We start from the raw sequence: 27,988 nt of genomic DNA, 5'->3' as shown, positions 1-27,988 counted from the left end.
CTGCGACCTCAATATACACACACACACACACATATACACATACTGTGTGGCCCTGGGAAGGCAGGACTGATTTGCATGTGTATTGTTTTGTTGCTAATGGCAGGCCTCAGGGTAGGAGGGTCTGCAAAAGAGGATTGGTGTCTGCTTGATTAGTGCTCATTGTCTGCTGGGAAACCCCTGACTCTGAGAGATTTCTCATTTGCATTTGTTGAGTTTTCATCTTGCTATTTTTCAGGCCTGGTAGCCAAACCTTGTTTACTTTAAGGGTTTCCTCTTTCCTGTTGAAATTGTCCAGGTGTTTGTGGATTTCAATGGTTTCCCTGTGCATCCTGACATGGTAGTTGTTGGCATGGTCCAGAATTTCAGTGTTTTCAAACAGTATTTTATGACCAGGATGGTTTGTAACATTTTCTGCTACTGCTGATTTTTCTGGCTGACTCAGTCTGCAATGTCTCTCGTGTTCCTTGATTCTTGTTGCACACTGCATTTGGTGGTCCCTATGTAGACTTGTCTGCAGTTGCATACATAGTATGCAGTAAACTCCTGCTGCTGTGAGAGGGTCTCTCTGGTCCTTGGCTGAGCAAAGCATTTACTGGATTTTCTTTGGTTTGTAAACCACTTCAAGGTTATGTTTCCTCATCAGTTTCCCTATTCTGTCAGTGACTCCTTTGATGTATGTTAAAAATACCTTCCCTTTGGGTGGTTGGTTGTCTTCCTTCCTCTGGGTTTTTCTGGGCCTGGCAGCCCTTCTGATGTCTTGAGCTGGAATAACCATTCTGAAGATTAATTACTTTGTAACCTTTAATGTTACTTGATATTTGATATTAGATGTATGATATATGATCTATTATGTGTGTTATGGAAATATTTGTTTATAATAATAATAATATTAATAATAATAATAGATATTCACATGCTGATGGAGTGAAGACTAGGCAGGTGCCATTTTAGCCTCTCTAGGGAGAGATTTCCAGAATCTAGCTGTAGCTGTTGGGAAGGCCCTTGTTCATGTCTACATCAACTGTGCAGGCAGTAGGACTGAGAGACTGACTGTTAGCCAGTCCAGCTGTTGGAACAAGGCAGTTGTATGTTTCTTTAACCAGCCTGTTAATATTCAAGTACAACACTTTGTACCAGCTGAAGTTTCCAAACATTCTTCAAGGGCAGCCCCATGTATGGAGTATTGAAATAATCCAAATGGGATATAGCTAAGGCTTATCCCATTATGGTCAAATCAACTGTCTCCAGGATCAGGCACAGTTGGTGCACTAGTTTTTAAGAGTACAAAAGCATTCTTGTAGAAACTGCAGAAAATGGGCCTCTAGGTTCAAGGCTAAATCCAAGCATAGATAGTGTGAACCTGCATCTTCAGGTTATAGATAACCCCATCCAGGACAGGCTGTACCCTGTTATCTTCCTTTCAGCTGACCAGGAATACTTCTTGTCTGGACTAAGCTTCAGTTGGTTTTGCCTCATGCAATCCATTTTTGATACTTGACCAGGCAGTATCTATAGATGACAACAGAACTGTGTCAAATTACTCCACACCAAAATCACCATTACACCTCACAGTACAGAAAACAAGGTCCAGAGTGTTAGCAGCAGCATGAATGGGGTCAGGTACTACTTGGGACAGACACATAGTTGTCATGAAGGCCATGACATATTCTGAGCTCCTCCTGGGAGAGTGGAAGTAGATACAACAGTATTTTAAAATAAACTATTATATCTTCCACAGTAGCATCAAAGTGACTACCAAGTCTCATAATGAAGTATGGGATCCGTCTTTTGAAGAAATTTGTAAAACAAAGAAAACGAGATTAACATGTGGAAATCAAGACTTGTCACAGTTTGCAGATGTGGAACTAGTCTGTAACAAAGAATTGCAAGTGAGAATTAATCATGTTATATCACCAAGCAGGATCTTTGTACATTTTATGTCGTTAGAACCAATTCTGGAAAGGTGAGAGAAGTTGATATTTTATGTATTTTCTTGGTTAAAACACTGAAACTATATCACTGAGTCATATGCTTGTCATATGTAAGTAGTTTGTGTTGCTGTTGGAAATGGCAGGGTCATAATAGTCTTTTTGCAAAAAAAAAAATACTGCAGTGATGACTGGTAATGGTGGTATTTTTTGCTATATAGTTTTCCTTACTATTGGGGGCTAAAATGTTTTCTAAGAACAACTTGGATTCTCCTCCTTCCCCCCAATTTTAGGTATTTTTTGTTCTTTTTAAGATGGGTTTTTCCCTCAAAGTGGAAAAGCCAAAATCTACCAATGTAAAAATCAATAGAATGAATACTGAAAACTTTTTTCCAGCGATGGAGGGAGGGAGTCCTCAATTGAGTTAGTTCCCTCCTCTCGCTCCAATAGGCAGGGACTAGGAAGTTTCAGGTGACATCAAGGAGGGAATGCCTCTGACTTTCCAGTCTTGTTCCTGCCTCACTCCAGATAGTTCATTCTTCCTCTTTCTCTCCCCTTCTCCATCTTTCCAAAAAATAAAATCCTTTTCCTTTCCCTTCCCTCCCTTCCTTCCGAGTGCAGGACTAGATAGGGAGTTAGGAGCTACAACATGGAGGATGTGGAAGAGAGCCCCAGCATGTCCGGGGAATCCTTGCAGTTTGAGGGCGCAAGCAGGGACCCCCAGAGCAGTGCAGCCGGAGGAGGGAGAACCCTTGTCTCCAAGCCCAGATGCGCCACACCACTTGCACCCTCCCCGGGATCAGGAAGGGGTGGTGTAGCCAACTGAGCCCATTGAGCATGTAAGTAGCCCTGCTCTGCCTCTCCCGGCGGCTTCTCCCTTCACCCCCCTCCCCCAAGATTTCCTCCCTTCTGGCCTCCCTAATCACTGTGCAAGCGTCTGCCATAGCAGGCCAGGTCGCCCCATTCCCCCTTACTCCACCTCCAGGCCATGCCCAGTGGGATACCAGCAGCCCTACCTCCTTCCCAAAATCCTCCCAGGGACTCTGTCAGGGGGCACAACGATTCCTCCCACCAGGCTCACTCCCCCTCTTCAGTGCCAGCCAGATCTTTATCAGAGGCTATTCCAGCCAATGAGAGGGGCAAATTCAAACCTAGGCTCCACAAACACCACAGAGCTGTTAAAAGCGGCGATAAAAAGCCCGCCAAACCCACTCACTCTAAGGCAGGGGTAGGCAACCTGCGGCCCGGCAAGGCCTTGGGACCGGCCCCAGCCCGGTCCTGCCGCCAATTGCTGCCGGAGCCTTTGGCCTCTCACGTGAGGGCGTGGGGCCTTTGGCCTATCAGGAGGAGGTGGGCAAGGGGGGGCAAGCAGCAGGCAAGGGGGGCAATTGTCTATAGAAGCCTCCAAAACATGCATTTATATTAACATTTTTAAAAAAAATCAGCAATTTTTTTTTGCGTGTCCTCCACTTTTTTAAAAAAAGTGTCCACCATTTGAAAATGTTGTCCTACATTTGTCCCGGGTTATTTATTTATTTAATTTTTAAAAAAAAAAAAAAATATTTAATTATTTATTTTTTGGCTTTGGCCCCCCAGTTGTCTGAGGGACAGCAACCTGGCCCCCGGCTCAAAAAGGTTGCCTACCCCTGCTCTAAGGCTTCTCATAAGAGAAAGGCGACATCTTGTGGCCATCAGACAAACTACAAGAAAGCTAAATTGCTACTTTCCACTCATTCCTCAGATGAATCTATGGATAACTCCCAATCACAGTCAGTCTCTGAGGGGGGTGAAAATGAACTTTCTGAAGAAGAGGAGATGGATACCCCCCTTTCCCCTTCTTCTGCCAGACTATTTACTGCTGATGATTTTTCCATTCTCCTGAAAAAAGCAATTAAGGCTCTGGAATTGTCTGACACACCCAAACCAATTCAGGTTCTAGACACTGATTTGCCTCGGGGAAAGGGTGACTCCTTCCTACGTCCTTGTCCTCGTTGCACAGAGGTCGCATTTCCTGCTGATTTTATGAGAGTGGTAAGAGAAGAGTGGTCCAAACCCGCAACTGTTAGATCAAACCCTTCAGCAGTTAAGCAATTTTACACCTTACCAACCTCAGTGATGTCAAAATTTCAAGTGCCCTTGGTTGATGCACCGGTCTCGCAACTCGTGTCCTCAGCCATTTATGCCAAAGACAACGATGACAGTCTAAAAATCCCAAAGACAAAAGAACAGAATCAGTCTTAAAAAGAAGTTTTGAGGCTCCTTCCACAGCCATCAAGGCTTCATCTTCTGTCTCTGTCCTCTCAAGGGCTGCTTACGACTGGGCCAAAGACCTTATCCAGCTAGTGCCCAAAGGTGACACCAAGCTCCGTCAGGGTATAAATAAGCTAGTGAAGGTTCTGGCATTCACTTCAGACGCTTCACTTGACAGCATTGAATTTTGTGCCAGAGCCCAGGCTGCCTCCATCCTGGTGTGAAGGCAGATTTGGCTAAAAAATTGGCAAGTTGATATGAGATCCAAACAGAACCTCACAATGTCTCCCTTTGGGGGATCCAAACTCTTCAGTGATGAGCTAGATCCTATACTCATTGAGACTAAAGACGAAAAGAAGGTGCTTTCATCCTCATATAGACGCGACGACAAAAAGCCCTCCCGCCAAGGTCAATCATCTGGTCGTTCCTTTCGTAACAACAACAACAACTCCTTTAAGCAGAGACAACAGATATGGAAAACAACAAGAATGGTCTGATCGAAGATTTCCCCCTAAACATCAGTCACAGTCTAGAGGCTTTGGAAAAACCGCCTCCAACAACCCTGGATCCTCCAACCCTGGAAAACAAGGAACCAATCAGCGATCCTGACTACCCACTGGATTTGGTGGGAGGCAGGCTATAACATTTCCACCATGTTTGGCAAACAACCACCTCAGACAGATGGGTCTTGTCGACTATTTCACAGGGCTACTTGATAGACTTTATTCATCCTCCCTGCAACCACTTAACAGTCTCACCAAGGTTGAAGCATCCACGCAAACACCACCTGATGCTGGAGGCCATCGATCTCCCACTCAAGATAGGGACAATCAAAATAGTCCCACCTCCAGAGAGGTACAAGGGGTGCTACTCCATCCTGTTTATAATACGCAAGAAAAACAAATCATGGAGGGCAGTCCTAGACTTTTAAAGAGGGTCAACGAGTGTCCGAAAACGTCATTTCAGAATGGAGACTCTAAAGACAATATTAGAGTCTTTAAAACTACGAGTCTACATTGCATCTCTAGATTTAATGGAAGCTTATTTACACAATTGGATACACCTATCTCGCCACCGATACCTCCGCTTTTGTTACAACAAATGTTACTTCCAATACAAGGCGCTCCCATTTGGCCTGTCATCAGCCCCGAGAGTTTTCAGCAAAATAATGATAGCCTTAGTCGCACACTGGAGACTACAGGGCTTATACGTCTTCCCATATTTAGACGATTTACTGATTGCCGCCCCCAACCTTTCAACAGGCCTCCAGCGCTTTCACAGCGGTGTTACATTCGTTGTCTCCATGGTTTTCTGGTAGATCATGGGAAGAGCCACCTTATCCCTTCTCAGTCAATTCTACACCTAGGATCATTGATAGACACCTTTGAGGGAGTTGTCTCATTATCACCACAAAGGATAAAGGCCATTCAAGACTTGATAACCTCCATTCTCCCCTTACCCTCGATAGATCTACTTCTCCTCACAGGGCTTCAGGGACTCATGAGCTCAGCCATGCCCTGTGTCCCCTGGGCTTGATTTTACTCAAGGGAACTGCAATGACTGCTTCTACCCTTTCAACAGATGATTACCCAAAAGAGAGACAAAAGGGTCCTTGTGCCCCAAAGGGTAAAAAGGTCACTACAGTGATGGATGTCCAATCGAATACAGCTGGGACGCCCGGTATGGCTTCTTCAACAGATACGAATAACCACAGATGCACGTCTCCACGGATGGGGTGCCACCCTCGACACGCACGTGGCTCAGGGCAGGTAGTCAGATCTCGAAAGAACCCACAGTATCAATTGGCTGGAGCTCAGGGAGATCTGCCTGTCCCTTCTGGTCTTTGTCCATCTCGTAAACCACACCCATGTTTTGGTCAGGACGGACAACATCACAGCAAAAGCACATGTCAACAGAGAGGGCAGAACCAAATCACGATTGCTGATGCAGGAGACCAAAAGTCTAATAAGCTGGTTGGAAACCAACCTCCTGTCTCTAAGGCCCAAACACATAAAAGGGACTCTAAACACCAAAGCAGACTGGCTAAGCAGGACAGACATAGACCAAGCAGAATGGCATCTCCATCCAGAAGTATTTCAAATGATATCCCGAGCTCTGGGGACTCCCATGTTGGATTTATTTGCATCTCCAATAGACCATCAGCTGCCAAGATTTTTCTCCCAATTTCCATCTCAGGGCTCAGAGGACACAGACGCCCTACATGCTCTGTAGCCTCCGGGTCTGCTCTACACCTTTCCTCCGATCCCGATGATATCCAGGTGCCTGCTAAAGCTAAGAAGCGAAAGATCAACCCTGATACTGGTTGCTCCACATTGGCCGAGAAGGGCCTGGTTTCCAGAAATCTTATCCCTGTCACAGGACAAGTTCAGACTTCCTCTTCGCCCAGACCTGTTATCCCAGGGTCAGATATTTCATCCAGATCCACAATGGCTCAGTCTTCACACATGGAGACTGAACACCTCATCCTGTTAAGAGATGGCCTAAACTCTCAGGTAGTTGATGCCATCATCCAGTCTAGAAGACCTTCGACTAGGCAAATATATGAATATACTTACTGCAACTTCACTTGGTGTAACTCAAATAATATATCTACATCCTCATTTTCAGTAGGTGACCTTCTCCTCTACCTTCAACAAGGACTTGTCAAGGGACTCAAGCCCAACACTCTAAAAAGACAAATATCAGCAGTAACTTCGGCTCTACCTGTCAAACTGTCAAGTCAGATTTCTTCCCAACCTTATGTCAAGAAATTTTTGAGGGCGGCTACACTATTTGGCTCACCCATAGTTCACTGTTATCCAACTTGGAACCTACATTTAGTGTTGGCAGCTCTCACTACAGCTCCTTTTGAACTACTACACCAAATGGACATCAAATTCCTTACTTGGAAGGTGTTATTTCTTATAGCCATTACCTCTGCCAGAAGAGTCTCTGAGCTAGCAGCCTTGTCAGTCAGAACGGAGCTTTGTTCTTTCAGAGAGGACTCAGTGGTGTTACGTCTAGACCCAACATTTATTCCCAAAGTCAACTCTACCTTCCAAGGGTCCCAGGAGATTGTGTTACTGTCTTTCTGCCCTAACCCCAAAAAACAATTAGAAAAAACCTGGCACACGCTAGATGTCCGAATCTACATCAAGCGTACACGCCATTTTCGTACTTCTGATCGCCTGTTCATCTCTTTTGCTTCATCATCTAAGGGCAAAAGAGACTCCTCCACCACACTATCTAGACAGAGAAGAGACTGCATATCCAAATGTTATACCTCTAATAGTTCTTCTGTCCCATGAGCTATCACTGCCCGTTCCACATGCAGTGCCGCCACGTCGGCTGCCCTCTCCACAAATGTCCCCCTGTTAGATATATGTAGGGCTGCCACTTGGGCTTCCTCCTCCACCTTTGTCTGCCACTACCGTTTGGATGTTTTCCAATCCGCAGAAGCTTCATTTGGTAGGCGAGTCCTCCAAGCTATTGTCTAGTTGCCATTGTCAGTTCTCCCTCCCACAGTAGATAGCTTTGGCATATCCCAATTGAGGATTCCCTCCCTCCATCGCTGGAAAAATGAACATTGGCTTGCCTTGTGATATGTTTGTTTTCAGCGATGGAGGCGATAGAATCCTACCCTCCCAGAACTGAGGTCACGCTTCGGTTTTGGAGAGGACAAGCGAGATACAAGTTGTTTTTTAACATAGTTTTCTATTGTTAGCCTACTATATGTTAGTGTTAAATAATCTTTATCTTCGGCTGTTTCAACGACTGGAAGGTCAGGGGCGTTCCCTCCTTGACGTCACCTGCAACTTCCTAGTCCCTGCCTATTGGAGTGAGAGGAGGGAACTAACCCAATTGAGGATTCCATCACCTCCATCACTGAAAACAAACATATCACAAGGTAAGTCAATGTTCATTTATGGAATGCTAATGATAAAAATGTAATTTTGGGGGAAGAGAATTTGAAATGTACTGTGTAACTTTTTAAGAGGGAATGTTCTATGCGCTGGCAGAGGAAATTCAAGAAATCCTCCCAATTTACATTCCTGATTCTTGACTTCCATAAGCTTTATAGGAGATACAGATGGCCCTGCCATGTTCTCCCCAGTGCATGCTGCTGTGCTAGTGTGGTTGTGTGTGTGGTGCAGCACCATTGGAAAGAACAGGATTTGGGATCCTGCATTTTTTGTAATCTGTGAGGGAGTCCAGAAAGGAACCCCTGCGGTTATGAAGAGCCGACTGTATTTCAAAACTAATATACAATATTGTCATGGTTCCTGTACAGTTTTATAATCTGCTCACTACACTTTATGTGAGTGTGAGTGTGCATGCACGCACTTTCATGTCACCTGTCGACTTAGGGTGAGTTATGGCCTACAGCATCTGGTATTCATTGGTGATCTCCCATCCAAGATCAGATAGGATCTAGTGCCTTTAGAGAAGGGGTTCCCAACCTGTACTCCGAGGAGCCCTTAGCGCTCCGTGTTTACTTCCCAGGTGTTTTGTGGCCGCTTCAGGAAAATGAAAGAATGAAATTAAAGACTAAGAATATATTCTTATATATACTCCTGAACACCATCAACTCGTAAGATATAGGGTAGGTCTTTTAGGGGCTCTGCCATAGAAATAAGGGCTCTGCAAGTCAAAAAGGTTGGGAACCCCTGCTTTAGAATATTTAGTCCCTTACTACACTCCTACCTCTTTTTGAAATTACAAATAATGTAATGTTATTGTAGTAACAAGTCATGTCTAAAAGTATCTTTACTCTGCCAAAACAGATTTTCCCCCCAGAATAGAACTGAAGATTGATATTTGATTATCTTTTCCTGGTTTTCTAAAATGTTAGTTTACAGGAGAGGATGACTGATACTTACTTGGAGTCTAAGAGTGAAACAATTACCTGGACAGTTGATATGCATTGTGCTGCTTACATAGAGGATCTGAATCAATGGCAAAGAGGCCAGATCAGCAGGATTGTTTCTGAAAACAGTGTGGAGGTAAATAAAGTCATAAAAATCATTAAATGAACTTCAGCTATGGTAATTTTACTCATTCTGACTGGGATTCAGGGATAAAAACAAAGCACAGTTGACCCATACGTACTGAAAACAGAAACATAGAATTGAAAGGGGCCCTATGGGCCAGCAGGTTCAACCCCCTGCTTAATGCAGGATCTCCAGTTAAAGAATCCCCAGCAGGATCCCAAACATGAACATCCTAACCTTACATAATCAAATAGCAGAATCTCCATAGAAGAGGTGGCATCAGCAATAATAATAATAATAAATAAAAATTTTATTTATATACCGCTCTTCTTAAAATCAAGGCGGTGCACAGCAAACATACAAAGATACAATAATACAACTTTGCAAAAATTGGTTAAAACAGTTCAATAAAAATAATAAAATTCATACCGGCAAGACAGTGCTGACCAAGGGGGGGGGAAGTATTCTGGGGCAGAAGTCAGGGGTAAGCCTGCCCGATTAAGTAGGTTTTTAGCCCCTTCTTAAATTGGGCTAGGGAGGTGGCTGAGCGGAGCTCGAAGGGCAGTGAGTTCCAGAGGATGGGGGCCGAAATGGAAAAGGCCCTCCTAGAAGTGGAAATATATTTCCCCTCTGGAACTCTTAACAATTGCTGCCCTGATGATCTGTTGACTATGGTATCCTTCTGGAACGCCTGAGGGAGTTGGGAATCGGGGGCACTGCGCTCCAGTGGTTCTGTTCCTACCTCTCGGGGAGATTCCAGATGGTGCAGCTGGGGGACGTGTGCTCCGATAAGAGGGCCCTTACATCTGGTGTCCCTCAAGGAGCCATTCTGTCCCCCATGCTATTTAACATTTACATGAAACCGCTGGGAGAGATTATCCGGAGACACGGGGCACGGTGTTATCAGTACGCTGATGACACCCAAATATATTTCTCTGTGTCTCCGACTGATGCAGTGACCAGGGATGGCATTTCTCCTCTCGACGCCTGTCTGGACTCAGTAATGGGCTGGATGAGGGAAAACAGACTCAGACTGAATCCAGAGAAAACGGAAGTGCTCGTGATAGGTTCCCCCGGTCCGGGATTGGAGGTTTGTCCACCTGTCCTGAACAGGGTCACGCTCCCCTTGAAGGACTCTGTTCACAGTCTGGGGGTGCTCCTGGACTCATCGCTTCACCTTACACCTCAGGTGAGCGCGATGGTCAGAAGCACCTGTTATCAGCTTCGGCTGATACGCCGGCTGCGACCCTTCCTGAGCCGTGGGAACCTTGAAACGGTGGTACATGCTCTGGTAACCTCTCAATTGGATTTCTGTAATGCGCTCTACATGGGGCAACCCTTGTACCACACTCAGAAGCTACAATTGGTTCAGAACATGGCAGCAAGACTGGTTACTGGATCTTCCAGGGCCAGCCATATAACACCAGTATTAAAAGATCTACATTGGCTGCCTATTCGCTTCCGAGCCCAATACAAGGTGTTGGTTATTACCTATAAAGTCCTAAATGGCTTGGGCCCAGGGTACTTGGAGGACCGCCTCTCTCCATACAATCCGCCCCACACACTCAGATCTGCTGGGAAGCAATTACTGAGAGTTCCAGGTGCGAAATATGTTATAACAACACAGAGGGCCTTTTCCACCTCGGCCCCTCAGCTCTGGAACTCGCTTCCTGGCGAGCTCCGCTCGGCCACCTCCCTTGACCAGTTTAAAAAGGGGTTAAAAACCTTTTTATTCCAACAGGCTTTCTCCTAACTGTTCTCGATGCTGCCTCCCCTCCCCCCCCCACCGTTATTGTTTTGTTATCTCGAGCTAGCTGGACATTGTTATTTTAATCTGTGCTTGTTATTTTAACTGTAATTTCCTTGTTGGTTTTATTGTACTGTTGCATTTTATACTGTAAGCCGCCTTGATCTGCAGAAAGGCGGGATATAAATAAATATTTTATTTATTATTATTATTTATCATTTATCTTGCTGGTGCTACTAGAACAGGCAGCATCAACCATTCCACCATGATGATGGTCATGGCCAAATACAACATTAGAGATTACAGATACAGTCAGCCCTCCGTTTTCACAAGGCTCTGTTTTGAACCCTCCGCCCATCCACAAAAATGGAAACTCGCAGATATTCAAGCCCCATAGGCTTGGATGGGAATGCATGCCCCATTTTAACCCCCTCTTTTTGCTGCTCGTGAGTAAGCGAGAGCCGTGAACTGCAAGTCTGCAAAAGCAGAGGGTCAACTGTATAGAGCTCCTTCACGGGATTTCTACTGGGGGCTCTTGGACGTATGATAGTCTCCCTGAGCAGTATACTCATCACTAAAGAAACAGGTTACTCAACCCATCAGTCAAGGTATAAGAGGGTTTGATTCAGGTTACATCCTTTCATGTGCACTTGCTTCCATTCAACAAGGTGAGGAATACAGGACCAAGCATGTATTAAGGTAGCCAGTACCACTCAGGAGCAAATCTAGCACCAGCGATCCCAGTTTAGGGCATAGTGGAAAAGACCAAAGATGATATCCTGCCTTCTGTCTCTACTGTTGCAGACCAGACTCTCTAACTTTTCTCAGTGTCAGGAACTTTGGGTCCAAGCTCTGATTTGGACTCCCAGCCTTTGATCATGTTGGGTGGCATTGACCAACCAATGATGTCAAAGCATTCGAGGGTCAAATGCTACAAACGGCTAAGTTTCCCAGCAGAGAGGGTCCTGTCCTCCTGTAATCTGGGTTTAGCTCCTCCTATTTGCTCCTGTAGGCAGGGACAATAAACAAAAGACCGGCCCCTATATAGCGAGGAGCTAGCCCCCCTGAGCCTCAGTCTTGTTCCTGCCTATGCTCCTAGCAGGATGTTCTCTTCGAGCCAGCAAAGTTTTTCCTTTCTACGAAAGTGGTTTGAGAGTTTTCTTGGCCTTCCCTTCTTCTCCTCTCTCCTGCCTTTCCCCCCTTCTTTGGTGGTGGCTATGGCAGAGGACCCTGAGAGCATGGGTGAAGGGCCATCCTTAACCCAGGCTTCCCTAGCTCAGGGTCTGCCAGCTCAACAGAGGGAGCTGGCTTCAGAGGGAGACCCATTGGGATGTGTTTGCTGTTGCTCTGCAGCTTCTTTACTACAGCCTTGGAAGCATGAAGAAGACTTAAAATGGCAAGGGCTCCCAGGATTGGAGAAAGGTCTTGGCTTTGCCAATGACTCTCCCTCTGCTCCAAAGCTGCCCCCTTTCATGGTGGGAGCACTGGAGATTTCTGCAAACAGCATTGCAGCACATGGGAGCCGTGGGAAGAGATGGTGAGGGGTATCCCCTCCATGTCTCTGTTTCTCCACATCACCTCTGCCCAGCCTGTTTAAGGCCAGGGATCAGTGAGGAAACTGGCCAGAAGTCATGGAAACTTCCCTCCTCAGCATCTCTGCCCAGCCAGAGTTCAGAGGACAGGCCAGCCAAAAGCCATGGCAAAGGATTTCTCTGCATCACCTCTGCCCAGCCTGAAATGGCCAAGGTCAGAGAGGCAAGCCAGCCAGAAGTCACAGGACAACGGTGAGTACCAGGGGCCCTCTCTCTCTAGCCACCAAAGAACCTTTGCCAGATCTAGGGCAGGCATTGCCATGAGGCCTCTACCATGGCCATTGCAGGCACTATGCCTAGCATAAGGTTTGGGACTCTGCCAGGAGGGCAGATGGGGGCATTAACCCTTGGTCTCCCCCTTCCTTCCCATCTCTGGCCCCAATGGCACCCAGGACCCTAACAGGTGTGGGGGATCCTTTTACAGACTGGGAAACACATGGTGGTGTTGCCAGGGCTCCTGCACATTCCTTTTGAATTCTTATAATGAGATGGTGTGTAAGGAGGCAGAGGATTCCTCCTCTGTGTTGCACAGACACATGGCTGTAAAGGAAGCTGGACTTGGCCCAGCAGGAGCTGAAGCTTCCAACTCTAAAATGGTCTTTTTTGGCTGCCACAGAGCATCCCACAAAAAGCACAAAATGGCTTCATGTCCACCCCAGAGAGAGCATGGCCTCTGCCACCCACTTCTAAACAGAGGCTGGAGGGCTATCTATCGGGAATGCTTTGATTGAGAGTTCCTGCATGGCAGAATGGGGTTGGACTGGATGGCCCTTGGGATCTCTTCCAACCCAGGGATTCTTTGAGAGACCACATGGATACAAATCCTCCTGTGTTCCCTCCCCAAAAATTACAACAACAAAAAGGGGTAAACCATTTGTGGATATCATGGGTGGAGAGTTCCCTTCATCCCCAATTGTGTTTGGCTGCCCCAAACCATGGCACTCTTGAGAGAAAAGCTTGAGTGCTTGGCCTCTCCTTTCCATCAGAGATTATCCTTTCTCAGGACACAGACTTACCTCAGGTAAATGTAGAGCCATGTCCCACAGCAGTCCCTCTGCCCTTCCCAGCTACCTATGCAAGTGGGAGGGAGTTGAGGACCAAGCTAGCTTCTATCCTGCAGCCAGGTTACTATAAAGCCTGCCTGAAATTAAAAGGGCTAAGCTGTAAACCCCAGCCTGAAGTTGGGGCTGTTTTAAACATAAATAAAACAAAATGCCCCGTGAGTATCAGGGCTACACTACAGGCCATATGCAGCTATCTACCCATGATTAGCAATGGTCTTCAGTCACTGCTAACTTAAGAGCAGTTTCCTCAGTGCTTGGAATAAGCCACTGCCCAGGCAGCCTCCCTTGATGGGGCAAATAAAGGAGGGGTGAGCCCCCACATCAACAGGGCTGTGGGCTCAGATTTACAAGAGATACTGGTTAACCTTTCTGGTGTTCATTTTATTAATGTTAGCACATGAGGTTTGAGTTGTGCTGTTTCTGCTCACCCCCCTCTCCTTTTTCCAGGCCAGAAAAGATGCCTGGAAACTAATTCTTCAAGGGAGGGGCTAGCCATAAAAGCCACATGATGACTTTTCTTTCCCCCTCATGGGCCTCCATCACTGTCTCCATTAGGTCCAGAGCACATGGTTCTACCTCCTTTGTGCAAACTGTTATCAGCCATAGCACTTCTCATTAAGAGCATAAGCTTTAACAATACAGATTCATTTAAATGCTAATAAACAGGGTGACTCAAGCAAGGAGAAGGTCCCTGGTCACTCAACAGACCTCTAATGCTTACATGCTTTGAGGATCTTTGGTAAAAACATCTCATATGAGGTGATAGATATATTGGATTAAGGTGACCAACCAAACTCCATTTTAGTGGCAAAAGGATTATGTTCCTGTTATAAAACACAGTGAACCTCAGTCAGCTAGCCTCAAAAGATGTGGCTCCCCTTGCCTTCCCTTCTTTGTTGGAGAGATGTCTGTTAAAGGGAATAAACTAAACAAACAAAAACAACACAGTTTCTTCCATGAGATGGTTCTCACTAATACAGGGGGTTAAGAAGAATTCTTATTAAAAACAAACAGACAGACTCCTCTCCATGGGAGGAGAAACTCCCCTTCCTCCATGAGTGTTTTAAAACAATATAATCAGGTTTCTCTACTAAGGGGTTGCTTCAGATCCCATTCAGACATCCTACAGAGCCCTGAGCGGTCTGCCACAAAAATCACAATTACCTTTTACCTTGTCTAGATTGTTAAATTTTAAATAAGAATGCCTGCTGATGGGCTTGCCATTCAACTGCTGCCTGGCTTGGGAAGCCTATTGTAACAGGATCTATCATACATATGATGAATTGGGCTCAAGGCCATGAAGGTTCATGCTGCTAATCTCTTTTCTTTGGTGGTCTCAGGATGCTACTAGATTCCTTTGCATATTGCTGGGCATGCTTTGATTGTGATTTCCTGCATGGCAGGGGGTTGGACTTGATGGCCCTTGTGGTCTCATCCAACTCCATGATTCTATGATTTTATGGTTATAAGGTTAGCTGCTGTGTGAGTGAGTGTCTTATCCCTGATTGGGCTTTCATGGCATGGTCTGGTCCAAACAACACCATTGTTTACTACCTTTTGGGGCTGGAAAAACGGACTTCCTAGTGCCTATGCCTTGTTTTCTGCTAGCAAAAATGCTCAGATTTAATATACCATACAGCTCCATATAGAGACTTACACCAGCCACCTTTATGCCCACAGCTTATATATATATATATATATATATATATATATATACACACACACACACACACAACAACAACAAACAAAACAAAAATACAACACAGCAAACTAAGATTTTACTCTTTTATATAGGAGACTCCATTTTACTTTGCGATTATATGTTATGTGCCTTGAGCTTCCATGGATTTGGTATCCATGCAAAGTCCTAAATCCAACTCCAGTACATATCGAGGGCCCACTATACTATTTTAAATTTAGGTTTGTGTTCCTTTGACAGATCCCTTTTGTGGAGAAATTCTCTCCTCGAAATTAGATACCAGAGGGCTATCCTTGCCAAGCCCCCTTTTCCCATTTCATGACTCCTTAATCAGCAGTTCATTTAGCCGCGAGACCCCTCAGCCTTCATACAGGTTGATGATAGTCTGCTACATGGAGTTGGGGTGATTTTTGAAGTCTCTAGACAAGTTCATCCTCAAAAGAAATCAGACTTAATTCTGACCACATGCCCTGTTAACACAGAGTGCATCTATGCTTCTGCATGGACTCACCAATGTCTGCGAGATAAAGGTTAATCCAGTGTCTTCTTTGCCTAACCATGGGATTAGTCTTGTTTTACACAGGTCACAGATGTTCCAGTAAAGAACTGCACATTGTTTTGAAATTTTTAATTGGAGGTCAGACATTAACATTCCTCTTTCAGAGTGGTAAGTCTTAATTACTACAAATGAAATCACCTTAATATCACCTTCATTGCTATAACCAGTTGACAAGGTGATCAGTGACAGGCTGGAAGCTGCCATAGGTCCAGATTAGATCAGGTTCTATTCTGATTGATCACATCATCCACTGCTTAGGCAAGTTCTCATCAACTGCTTCAGGTTTTCAGTGGCTGACCTGCTATAGTCCATCCAAGATGACATTAAGAAGGGCTTGACCCAACATGGTTATAAGGCAGGTGTCTGCCATCACGTCATTTCTGCTCCGTACGAGAGCAGCTAGAATGGCAGCCATCCTCACATTAAGAGGCTATTGAGGGGAGTTTTCCAACAGGGCCTGCCCACCAGACATCGTTTTCCATCTTGGGATGTGAACACGGTCTTAAAGGCTCTGACGGTTGGTCCGATCAAGTCCCTTTGGGAGGCCTTCTTCAAACACCTCTCCCTCAAGGTCATCTTCCTCGCGGCCATTCCCTCCGCCAGATGGGTGTCAGAGCTGGGGCCCTGTCGGTACGTAAAGACTTGTGTATTTTTAGGCCTGTCTCAGTGTGCCTTCGTCCAGACCCTACCTTCGTGCCTTGGGTCAACTCAGCCTTTCAGGTGTCACAGGACATTCTCCTGCCTTCATTCTGCCCCGATCCTAAGAAGGACTTGGAAAAGACCTGGCACACATTGGATGTGTGCAGAGCCCTCAAAATCTACATCGAGAGGACTTCAACCTTAAGGTCATCTGAGATGTTCTTTTCCTTTTGCCTGGACTCTTTGGGGTGCAAGGTACCAGTCTTGACTCTGACTAGGTGAATCAGGTCTTCTATTCAAAAGAGCTACTGAACTCTTGATCTCACTCCACCCGAGGGGTTGATGGTGCACTCAACCAGGAGTGCATCTACCTCTGCGGCCTTGACCACTAGCACCTACCTGTCAGATATTTGCAGGGTGGCCACACGGAAGTCGCCTTCGACCTTCATAAGACATTACAAACTGGACGTGTCTCAGTCCATAGAGGTGTCATTTCAAAAGAGGTTCCTCCAACAGATTGTGTCGGGGCCCACAGTCTCCTAGCAGCACCTCCCTCCCAGTTCGAGAGGGCTTTTGTAAATCCCAGATTACAGGAGGACAGGACCCTCTCTGCTGGGAAAAGGAACGTTGGGTACTTACCGTGACACGTTCATTTCCTGCAGAGAAGGGTCCTGGCATCCTGCCCACCCGGGTGCTGCCTGCGGCCTCCGACCCTGCCTGCCTGTTGGTGGACCTGCCTTGTTCTTCTTCTTGTTGCTGGATTGGTTTTTCTGAGTTCTTGTTCTTGGACTAGTTTTTTCTAAGGTGTTCTAGTTAACCCTTAGCTGATGTTACTAAAGTTCAGTTCCTTGATTACCTTACTAGTCGCTTGGCTTGTTATTGACTGAGGCTCAGGGGGGCTAGCTCCTCGCTATATAGGGGCCGGTCTTTTGTTTATTGTCCCTGCCTACAGGAGCAAATAGGAGGAGCTAAACCCAGATTACAGGATGCCAGGACCCTTCTCTGCAGGAAATGAACGTGTCACGGTAAGTACCCAACGTTCCTTTCTTTGGCGTGCAAGTATAACAGGAGCAAACTTCTATTGAGGATCTAGTTTTTCACCGATTCATTCGCAAACAGTTTTACCGGTTCTCCTTTACCTGATGCAAATTATCAGGAAGTTGTGCTCGACTCCATCATCAATCCTGTCTGTCAAGCTTGAGATCCTTTACAAAGTAGATGATGCAGCCATTCCTCCTCAAGGGCAGCATCCAAAACCTAATTCGATCTTTATCAATACTGCCCAAACAAAAGCCTCATGTCGTCTGCATTCCACACCTGCAGATATGGAGGGCAAGAAGCTCCATGTTAGAGGCATACATTTTATGCTTTGTCTGTTCTCATCCAAGTTCTCAAATTACTTGGCTTGTATGGACATCTAGAATCAGTGGGAGAAAATGACACTGTTTCTGAACAAGCTCGGGGATGAGAATCACAGATGGGCTTCTCTCCTGCACTTGAAGGCTCATAAGTTGGCAGGTCATCAGATGATGACATCTCGTCACATTGCTGGCTATGGAAGTAAAGCAAGTGTGGTAACTCCATTGCCATGCTTGCCTCCATTCTTCAGGCCTATCCAGATAAGCCCACACTATTGTTGAAGACCTCCTCTTTGATGATGCCAGTCTCTTTAACTCTGAGACCAACACCAGGTTGGACACAAGTTTATTCAGAGGGAGTTTGCCATTGCCATCCTCTGAGGATGAGAGAGTCTGCCTTGCCCAGGGTCACCCAGTGGGTTTACATGATTGAACCAAGATTCAAACCCTAGTCTAGAGTCATAGTTCAGTACTCAAACCAGTACACCACACTGGCAGGTAAGTACAGACAGTCTTCTAAAAGGATATACAGTCCTTCTAGACCCAGATTTCTCAGCAATTACCAATAGGCAGTGCCCTGGTAAAAAAAATCAGTTTTGGAATCTGGATAAAATCTTTTGAAGAATATAGCCTGCATATTTCTTTCAGTCAGTTGGATGCATATAGCTAGACTAGTGTAAGTGCAATTTTCTGCCTTCTTCTTCAGCATCCTGCAAAGTGGTCAAATGATCTTGCTGAAGGGAGTGAGCTATGTATGTGTTTTGGGAGTAAAAACTTGGTAATTGGTTGATATTTTCCCTGTGTTCTCTGAGTCCTTTCATCGCTGGAAGACAGGTTCTGAATGCAATCCATTGTTCATTGCAGGTGTTCCTCATTGACCTTGGTGCAATAAAAAATGTGGACAGTAAGGATTTAAGAGAACTTAAACATGATCTGAAGACACCCAAGCCTCTAGCAGTGGAGTGCTCATTAACAGATATAAGGTAATTTCCCCGCTAAATACAGTTCAGAAACATGATTACTCTTTGTCCTGCAAACTTTACAGCTTATTATATTCTATCTGTTTCTAGACACAAAAAGACATTTCCAGTTTTCCTTTAAGACAGCATCTAAATTTGATTCCTAAAATTATGTGATTTCTTCACTTATTTAAAAAAAAAGACATAAAAGCTGGAAAATTTAAAAATATATATTCTAATAGTATTGTGGAACAGACTCTCCTGCAGAAATAGTACAAACAGCTGTGGGAAAGAATATTATTTAACTGTAACAGAACATATTTCCCCATAGTCTTCAACTTTCCTTTTTAGGCCAGCTGGTGGGACTGAGCATTGGACAGCAACAGCATGTGATGTTCTTAGAAATCACTTAACGGGAAACGTGGTGACCCTAATAATACAGGTTTGTAGTTATAGTAGTAAATATTTGATTTATTATTCCAGGTTTTCTTTCAGGAAGAACTAGTACCTTCTCTGTTTTAATTGTATAATGTCAGATATTGGAGCATGCTTGTTATTGTCATATGTCTTGAAGTCATTTCTGATTTATGGCAACTCTAATATTAATCTATCATGGGATTTTTCTTGGCAGTATTTGTTCACAAGGAGTTTACCTTTGCCTTCTTCTGAAACTAAGAGAAGGTGACTTGCTGAAGGTCATCCAGTGGGTTTCCATGGCTAAGCAGCAATTCAAACCCTTTTTTCCAGAGTCATGATCCAATGCCCAAACCACTACACTATTCTGGCTCCATGCTTGGACTCCTGGAATTCTGCTCTAGCATTGACATTTGGTGTAGGTTGTTATCTGTCACAGGCTTTCGTTATTAACACATATGAGGTTGTAGATTCTCCTTGCAAGTTGTGTAAGACACACGAGTGCATTATAGTGTTGAACTAAGACATGAGCAGTCTATTAAGCCAGGAGACTCACTAGATAATGATGTGCCAGTCAGTTTTTCTCTTAAAATTCACCCCAGGTTTTTTGAGAGTAGAAACTGGGGAGGAGGATGAGAAGAACTGTCTATGTTGCTTTGAGTTCATTTGGGGGGGGGGGGGGGGAGGGAAGAAAGAAATACAATTAATACATTTTTGCAATTTGCTAATGTGGCATTGGGAGAAACAGCACCCATTCATAAATATATTTAAAAGGAAGCAGATAATTTTTTCCAAAACTCTAACATTACAATTTCCAAATTTCCATCAGTGTCCGTTAGCAGAAAGTTAGGCAGAAAGATGATACGAATCCAGAGAAAATGGCCTGATATTGTCACATACTGAAAAACGAGTAGTCCATTGTATATGGAAGTGATGACCAGTTTCTGCAGACTGAAACTGTACTGCTGTGCAATATTAATGTGCAAAATACTGATAAGAAATATTGTTTGTTTCAGGAAATTAATTCTTCACCATTACCTGTGAAAATACGTAATAAAGATGAAAGGATGTGTGCTGATATCTCAGAATATATGATTAAGAAAGGTCTAGCACTTAGGGGGGAAAGGTATGCATTTTTTAAAAAATACAGTGATATGTTGTTTATCTTAGGGTTAAAGATAAAAAAAATTTCCATAATTCTGGAAAATAAAATGCAAGCCTTAGTTTTATGTTTGAAACATTTGATTGCTTCTTGACAATAAATTTGTGAGTCTATTCTGTCTCAGTCGTCAAACTAAGACTGATCTTCTTTGTAGAATTTTTGTAATTATTGAGATAAATACATGTGAAGTGCTTTGAACACTTGAAATTATATATTTACAAAATACTTTCAATTTATTATTTGAATGTGCTTGATTTTTTAAATTCCTGATCAGGCCAACACTTCAGATAGGCTCATTTTAATGTGTTCATCAGTAGTAAAACAACTTTATGGGCTAATCAGAATTATAACTCTTTAAAGAAATTTCTGCAAATACTTTGCTATCCTACCCTTTCTCGTGATTTGTCATTGAAACTTGCATTATTCTTGGGATTAACAAAACAACATCCAGAAAAAAAGTATAGTTTAAAATATTTTCTGGAGGTGGGCAACTGTAGCAGGCCCAAAGCTGATTTTGTGCTCCTGGTTTCATCTAGGGCTGCACCACAATGCAGAAATAATGCAGTTGCCTAGGACTGCATAGACTGCAAAAAGTGCCAAAAATGAGAGGATTGGGGACTCTCTCCCAGTTGCTCTGAGAGAGAAAGCAAGGGCCCCCTCCCTTGCTCCCTCCCTCTACCTCATGGCCTTGGGCTGAGCCGAGGGGGGCGGGGAGCTGAGAAAGGAAGCGGGCAGCCATTGGCTGTGGCTGAGGGGGGCGGGGCATATATCCGGCGGGAAGGGAGCTTGCCAGGGCGGCTTGCCAGGAGGGAGCAAATTGCAGGCCCTGGCAGGTAGCCCCTGCCCCCTGGCTCAGTGCCCCTCCCAGACTGAGGGAAGCCCCCCTGCTCTAGGTCGCTGGGGGCAAAGCTAGGCGGGGGGTGCTAAAGATGGAGGTAAGCAGGGATCAGGACAGAAGGGAGGGGGAGCTGGCAAACTCGCGAATAATCAAAATTGCGAGTTCCAAGACTGCAAATATGGAGGGTCAACTGTAGTTTGATTGACTGTGATTTGATTTCTTCAACTGTTGACATGCTTTCTATTGAACCTTGTTTAGAAGGCTGAAAGCTGATGCAAGTACACCATCTTCCTCCATCCCCTGTGAAATGCCATTTGAGCAAAATAATACAGATGCAAACAACTTGCTTGCAGAAGCAGAAAGTCCTGCAATGTCTTCTGAACCAGAGAAGGGGACTAACTTTCTGCCAGAAATAGAAAGTCCTGCAATGTCTTCTGAACCAGAGAAGGGCACTAACTCTTCAGTTAGTAAAGAAGAAGATGCAGAAGGATCTATGGCTCAGCCTATGGTAGTTGAGACATACAAGCCACCAGCTATTCCAAGCGTGAATCACTTCAGTGCTATAATTAGCTGTATTTCAGACAATGGAACAATTTATGTGACCCCACAGTCAGAAGGTAAAATATGAATAATAGTCATACAGTAATGATATTCAGTTAAAGGTATGGTATGTGATTACTTACTGAGCATGCCATCTTAAAGCAGCTTCCATAAATTGGCTGTAATGAGAGGTAAGGTACCCCTTACTTACAGCATGATCCTGTGCACAATACTAACAAGAAAACCCTGCTCAGTTGAGTAGTTGCCAGCATTCTAGACAGTATCATTCAGAGTGCAGTTTCTGTTAACTGAACCTCTGATTGCACCTGTTCACATTTAGAAATAACTTTAATCATCCAGGCAGTTGGTTAATGCCCATTTCTGCCCAGGCTAGGCATGAGTCTTGAAGCCTGTAGTTTAAAGAGAGACCCCTGTATTCCTCTTAAGCCTAGAATCATCTTTCTTTGTTTTTCAGAGCACCAGTCTCCTTCAGAATTCTCCGCTTAGCTGCTACTGTAGTACTTTTTTCCCTTCTCCAAACAGCTTTTAGAAAGACATACATATTTTGTTACCCTTCTCTTTTATATTTCTCCTCTGGGTTACAACTCCAGTGAGTAAAGTGACTGCTTAGTGATCTGAGCAGTCCAAATTGATTGAGAGGTGCTGGTTTTCTTCAGTTCTGCAATGAGTCAGGACGAAGGATTCCCTGCCCTTGATAATTTAATGTGGATGTTCATTCTTGCCTAGGGAGAAAAATTCATCCAGAGAACATTCCAGAGGTAGTGCAAGTTAGAGATGTGTGATGTATTTTTCTCCAAAGAAGAGAAATTAATGTAATATTAATGAAGAATTGAAAGACACTTGAAATGAAGAGCTATATGAAGACAAACTCCAAATTTTAAAAAGTGAGGTGAAAGCTGCAAAAAGAGAAACCAGGAAAAATAAATGAGAGAAGAGATGAGATTACAATTAAATAATAATAATAATAATAATAATAATAATTTGTTTTATTTATATACCGCTATTCCAAAGATCATAGCGGTGAACAGCAAGTAAGCTAATTAGCAAGTAAGCTAATTTGCCCCCAACAGTCTGGGTACTCATTTTAGCGACCTCGGAAGGATGCAAGCCTGAGTCGAGCTTGGGCCCTTTGCTGGTCTTGAACTCGCAACCTTGTGGTTTTGAGTGAATGGCTGCAGTACAGGCATTAAACCACTGCGCCACCAGGGCTCCAATCAGTACAAACAGAATCAATTCCAGTGCTAACCAACAGGATAATCAATCAACAAATATGGAAAACAAAACAGTGGCCAACAGATTGGAAACGTTCAATATACATCCCCATCCACAAAAAAGGAGACATAAATGACTGCTGCAACAATAAGGTAACAGTATTAATCTCCCACGCAAGCAAAATTATGCTCCAAATGCAACATAGGCTCCAACTATACATGGAGAGAGAAATCCCAGAGATCCAAGCAGGGTTCAGGAAAGGATGGGGCACTAGGGACCACATTGCAAACATACAATGGCTAATGGAGCTCACCAAGGAATTCCAGAAGAAAATCAGCATGTTTTTATAGACTGTAGTAAAGCCTTTGACTGCATAGATTATGCAAGGCTATAGAACACTCTTAAAGACATGGAAGTGCATTGCATCTGATAGTCCTGATGAGAAATCTGTACTTAGAACAAGAAGCTACTACTTAGAATAGAATATGGAGAAACAGAATGATTCACAAGATTGTATCCTCTCGTCCTATCTGTTTAACTTGTACATAGAAAATCTCATACGAAGAGCAGGTTTGGACTCAGGAAAAGGAAGAGTAAAGATAGGAAGAACGACTATCAAAAGTCTTAACTCTTAGACTGTTCCAGTAGTATAGACTCTTAAGATATGCAGACAACACCATACTATTGGAAGAAAATACCATAGACCTGGAACATCTATTAAGGATGATCAAGGAAGAAAGAGCAAAGACAGGCCTACTGCTAAACATAAAGAAAACAAAAACAGTGACCACAGAGGATATACACAGATTCAACCTAGGCAATGAGGAAATCAAAATAGTAGAAGAGTTCCTGTATCTTGGATCAGACATTGACCAGAACAGGGACTGTAGTGAAGAAGACTAGGAATGGGGAGGGCAGCTTTGAAAGAACTAGGGAAAAAATCCTCAAGAGTAAAGATAAAAAACTGAGCACTACAGTTAGATTCATACAAGCCATTGTATTCTCCATCATCATGTATCTATGTGAAAGCTGGACAGTGAAGAAAGCGGCAAGAAGATTAATTCATTTGAGATATGGTGCTGGAGAAGAGTGCTGAGGATACCATGGACAGCCAAAAAGACTTAACAAATGGATCATAGACCAGATCAAGCCGGAAATTTCCCTGGATGCCAAGATTGGTTAAACTGAGGCTGTTGTACTTTGGCCACATCATGAGAAGGTGCGACTCATTCGAAAAGGCAGTAATGCTGTCGGTGGAAGGATGTAGAATGAAAAAATAAGTTGCCCTTCCCAGTCTAACCTGAATTATCTTTTTTTTTCCTTTGTGCTTGGTTCTTCAAAAAGAAATGAATAAAGAATCTCTAGGGAAAATTAAGTTTTATGTCACATCACTCCTGTCTAGGCTGGATGGCAATGAGTGTTAATCAGTGTTCAGGTATCAACTTTTTCAAAGGCATGAAATAAAACTTATTTCAATCTATATAAAGCTATGCTGCTTACTTTCCTTTCTATATTTTCCTTGCATTATCCTTGCATTAGTTCACTTATCATGCTTACAATGGTGACTGTGAATTCTGTTGTAGTGATCTAAATTGGTTGTAGCTTTTAGAAAGTATATGCTAAAAATATTTTGCCTTTTTCCTCAGTTGCTGCCTTTATTCCTAGAGCAGACCATGGTCTCTCTAAAACACATATCATCATGATAATCATTATTGATGCCTTGCCTTTCTCCCAGATTAGGATTCAAATCAGTTTACAAATTAAAATGATTGCCGTGTACGGTAGTTAAAAACGTGCATAAAGTCAACTTTAAAATACAGTGTAATTAAACTATTAACAATATTAAGACAATTGATTGTGAGTTCCTACGTGGCAGGGGGTTGGACTGGATGGCCCTTGTGGTCTCTTCCAACTCTATGGTTCTAAAAACATATACATTGGCAAATGTATTCATTGAGGAATTAAGTGATTTTAGTCAAATATCCTTATTTTACATTTTGACACTATACAAATGTATGAAAATGACTATAATGATTTGGAGGGGACTATTAAAACTTTTTACATGCCTTTTTGTTATTTTTCCCCCCTTTAGAAATACAGCTAACCAAGTTGATGAGTGATATACAGAGTAACTTCAAATCCTTAGGTCTTCTGGAACCCTACAGTTGGAAAGTAGGAGAAGCTTGTGTTGTAAGGGCAGCAGATACATTGTGGTATCGAGGTGAAGTAAGAGAAATTGGTCATGGAATCATCAGGGTAAAAACATTTTGTATAAGAAATATATCCCTTTTTTGCATATGTGTGTGCTAATGCCTTTATATGTAAGGTGGTGGTACAAAAGTGTCTTCATTTTTTCCGTACATGCTCTTCATTAGAAGTGAGGGATGTTCCTTAGCTTTTTCAGTGTGCCCTCCATATCCACGGACTTATCATCCACAGATTTGAGCATCTGCAGATGACAAGCCTATGGGGGAGCTGGCAGTGGAAGAGGAGAAGGAAGGAAAAGCAGGATGAGTGGCAGCAGAGGAGGGTAGGAGGAGGAGACAGGGAAGAGAGCAGAGATGGGGGCCAGGTGAAGAGAAGGAAGGAAAAGAAGGAAGAGCCGCAGCAGTGGCAACTGGAGGCAGGGAAGAGGAGGAAGAAAAGTTAGCCTCCTTCTGCTTGCTGTATTGAGAGTGGCGAGGCTGGTTTCAGGGGGGGGGGGGGGGGGATAGTGGCATTGTCTTAAATGGTGGTGCTGCCACGTGGCCGTGCCACCATTGAAAACTACAGGACTTGAGCATCCACGGATTTTGGAATCCACGGGGGGGGGGGGGGTTGGAATACAAGAAACAAAGTAGAATGAATGAGAGGTGTATTTTATATTTGTAAAGTTCTTTCAACATCATATTATAGAAAGATAATTTAGAAATACTATGAATGAAATAAAGGAAGTTCACTTGGGTAGAAGTGAAAAATAGGTGGCTTTGCCTATAGCTCACCAATTTTTACATCTCCTGGCAAACTTTCTCCAACTGTATAACACACGTGGGCAAAAAAGTGACAATTGGCACTTTTAAAAAACTTGACTAGTGGTGATTTCCTGTAAAATAAGAATTTATCCACACCATTGTTGTTTTTTTAAACTAGTCAACCCCCAAGTGCTCCCATTTTTGTTTTCAGGAGGTGGTGCACCCCACTGAGGGTCCTAGCCCCTGGTCCACCAGAGCATGACTGTTTCAGCTATAATTAGGGCATAAAATACCTGAGTAATGGGCAAATTAATATGTTAATAATTGGCTTAAATAATATCAGTATGCAAAGGGATCTTGTAGTGCCTTTGAGACTAAGTGAAGAGAATTGTAACATAAGGTTTTGTAGATGTATTTATTATTTATTTATTATAGTTTTTTGTATCATGCTCGTTTCCCAGAACTGGGATTCAGAGCAGCTTCACGATATTAAAAAAAAACAGTACAAATAAAACATAGAAAAAAGTACATTAAAAAGGAATTAAATTCTTATAATATTAAAACAGATAGTTTTTAAAAGACTTGTTCTGCTTTCTTTCTTTGAATACTGATATTACAGACTAAAATGACTGTGTCTCTGAATTCTACTCGCTTAAGTTATGTACAGTGACTCTCTTCTTCATTTATGTCTGTGACTCACATATATGGGTCATTTTGCATTTGCACAGAGTTGGTGAAGACCTAGCTGAAGTGTTTTGGTGAGAGCCCCTCCTCCTTGAACATGCTTGACCTTCTCTTGGCCTCCTGCCTATATCTCTCAGTTCCTGTCTTTCCACTGCAGCAGCAGCAGTTTAGGAAGACAATTCTAGCTTTATGCATCTTTTAGCCATTTTTTCTTCGTCTTCCTTTGTCACAGATGACTATTGGAAGAGCTATTTATTAAATTATCTTTTCCCTTAAGGAAATTAAGATGAGACGAGGGAAAGATTATTGTGTCATTACTGCTTCAAAAATCTTACAACTATATTGACTGTATTGATCCCTTGTGACATTGTCTTGACATTCTTCTCAAAGAGAACAATACCATGAACCTTATGCACTGATTTATTGGTTGGTCATTGCTTTCTTTTGATTAGGTACAATATGTGGACTATGGATATATTGAGAGAATCCCTCAGTGTCATCTCTACCCAACTGTTCTTTATGCTGACATACCTCCATTTGCCATACCATGCCACCTCTCTAAAGTTGTGCCAGTGAGTAGATAGATATTGCCTTTTGAGAAATTCTGACTATATTTTGAAAAAAAATATGTACAGCTCATCTAGTGCACAAAGAAAAGCTTTCTTTGTAAGTTCCAGCATTTGCCCTGTTGACATAAATATTGTACAAGTATAAGTCGACCTCATGTCTAAGTTAAGGGATGGTTTTGGGGCCAAAATTGTGGATTTTGATATGACCTGTGTATAAGTCGAGGGTAAAACGTAGCAGCATGTAACAAAGGATGTAAAGCCAGAAGTAAAGGAAAACAATGCTAAAGATCTTTACAAGTTTTGACAGGCATACCTGTTTGTGCTCAGCCTAAAGGCTGGATGGATGAGATAGTAGAGGGGGTTGATGTTTTTTTTAGGTGCTCCAAGAAGAGATTAAGCTCTGACCTCTAACCAGGGCATGGTTTCTTTTTTGATATGAGTTAAAGTACAGTACTTACATTGACCTGTGATAAGTCTACCCAGGCTTTTTGGGTAAGTTTTTTCACTAAAATTTCTAGACTTATACATGAATATATACAGTACTATGAGAAGCATCTTGTCTGCAATATTCTCCAGATAAGCTTGATGTAACATAGAAATAGGGGGTGGGATCCTTTTGTAGTGTTTTGCTGGTATAACCATTGTCATGGACATTGCACAAAGCAGTATCTAATATCTTCACACACACTGCTGTTTTTCTTGCTGTACAACAGGAGCTGGTCAGTAATGGGGTGCAGTTCCAGTTCACAACAAGAATGGAGCAGTGCATTGGTACCATTCAGCTGGCACTGCAGCCACAAATAAACTTTCA

At 43.4% G+C, this 27,988-nt stretch overlaps 1 protein-coding gene across 2 annotated transcripts in view; it reads left to right on the top strand.

Annotated features, from left to right (window-relative positions):
- RNF17 (ring finger protein 17) overlaps nucleotides 1–27,988 on the top strand; it is a 109,866-nt gene that overhangs the window by 43,292 nt on the left and 38,586 nt on the right. For both annotated transcript variants that reach the window (XM_089512671.1, XM_089512672.1), the window contains exons 21-28: nucleotides 1,739–1,963; nucleotides 9,031–9,181; nucleotides 18,692–18,810; nucleotides 19,138–19,228; nucleotides 20,217–20,326; nucleotides 21,459–21,817; nucleotides 25,066–25,229; nucleotides 27,061–27,180. In XM_089512671.1, the coding sequence (XP_089368797.1) occupies nucleotides 1,739–1,963; nucleotides 9,031–9,181; nucleotides 18,692–18,810; nucleotides 19,138–19,228; nucleotides 20,217–20,326; nucleotides 21,459–21,817; nucleotides 25,066–25,229; nucleotides 27,061–27,180 (1,339 nt within the window). The remainder of the gene's footprint in view (nucleotides 1–1,738; nucleotides 1,964–9,030; nucleotides 9,182–18,691; nucleotides 18,811–19,137; nucleotides 19,229–20,216; nucleotides 20,327–21,458; nucleotides 21,818–25,065; nucleotides 25,230–27,060; nucleotides 27,181–27,988) is intronic.

The sequence above is a fragment of the Sceloporus occidentalis genome, unplaced genomic scaffold (assembly GCF_023333645.1).
Source record: "Sceloporus occidentalis isolate IW3139 unplaced genomic scaffold, rSceOcc1.0.p SCAF_2, whole genome shotgun sequence".
NCBI classification, from domain to species: Eukaryota; Metazoa; Chordata; class Lepidosauria; order Squamata; family Phrynosomatidae; genus Sceloporus; species Sceloporus occidentalis.
The sequence above is the reverse complement of the archived record's forward strand: the minus strand, read 5'-3'. Positions and strand labels throughout refer to the sequence as shown.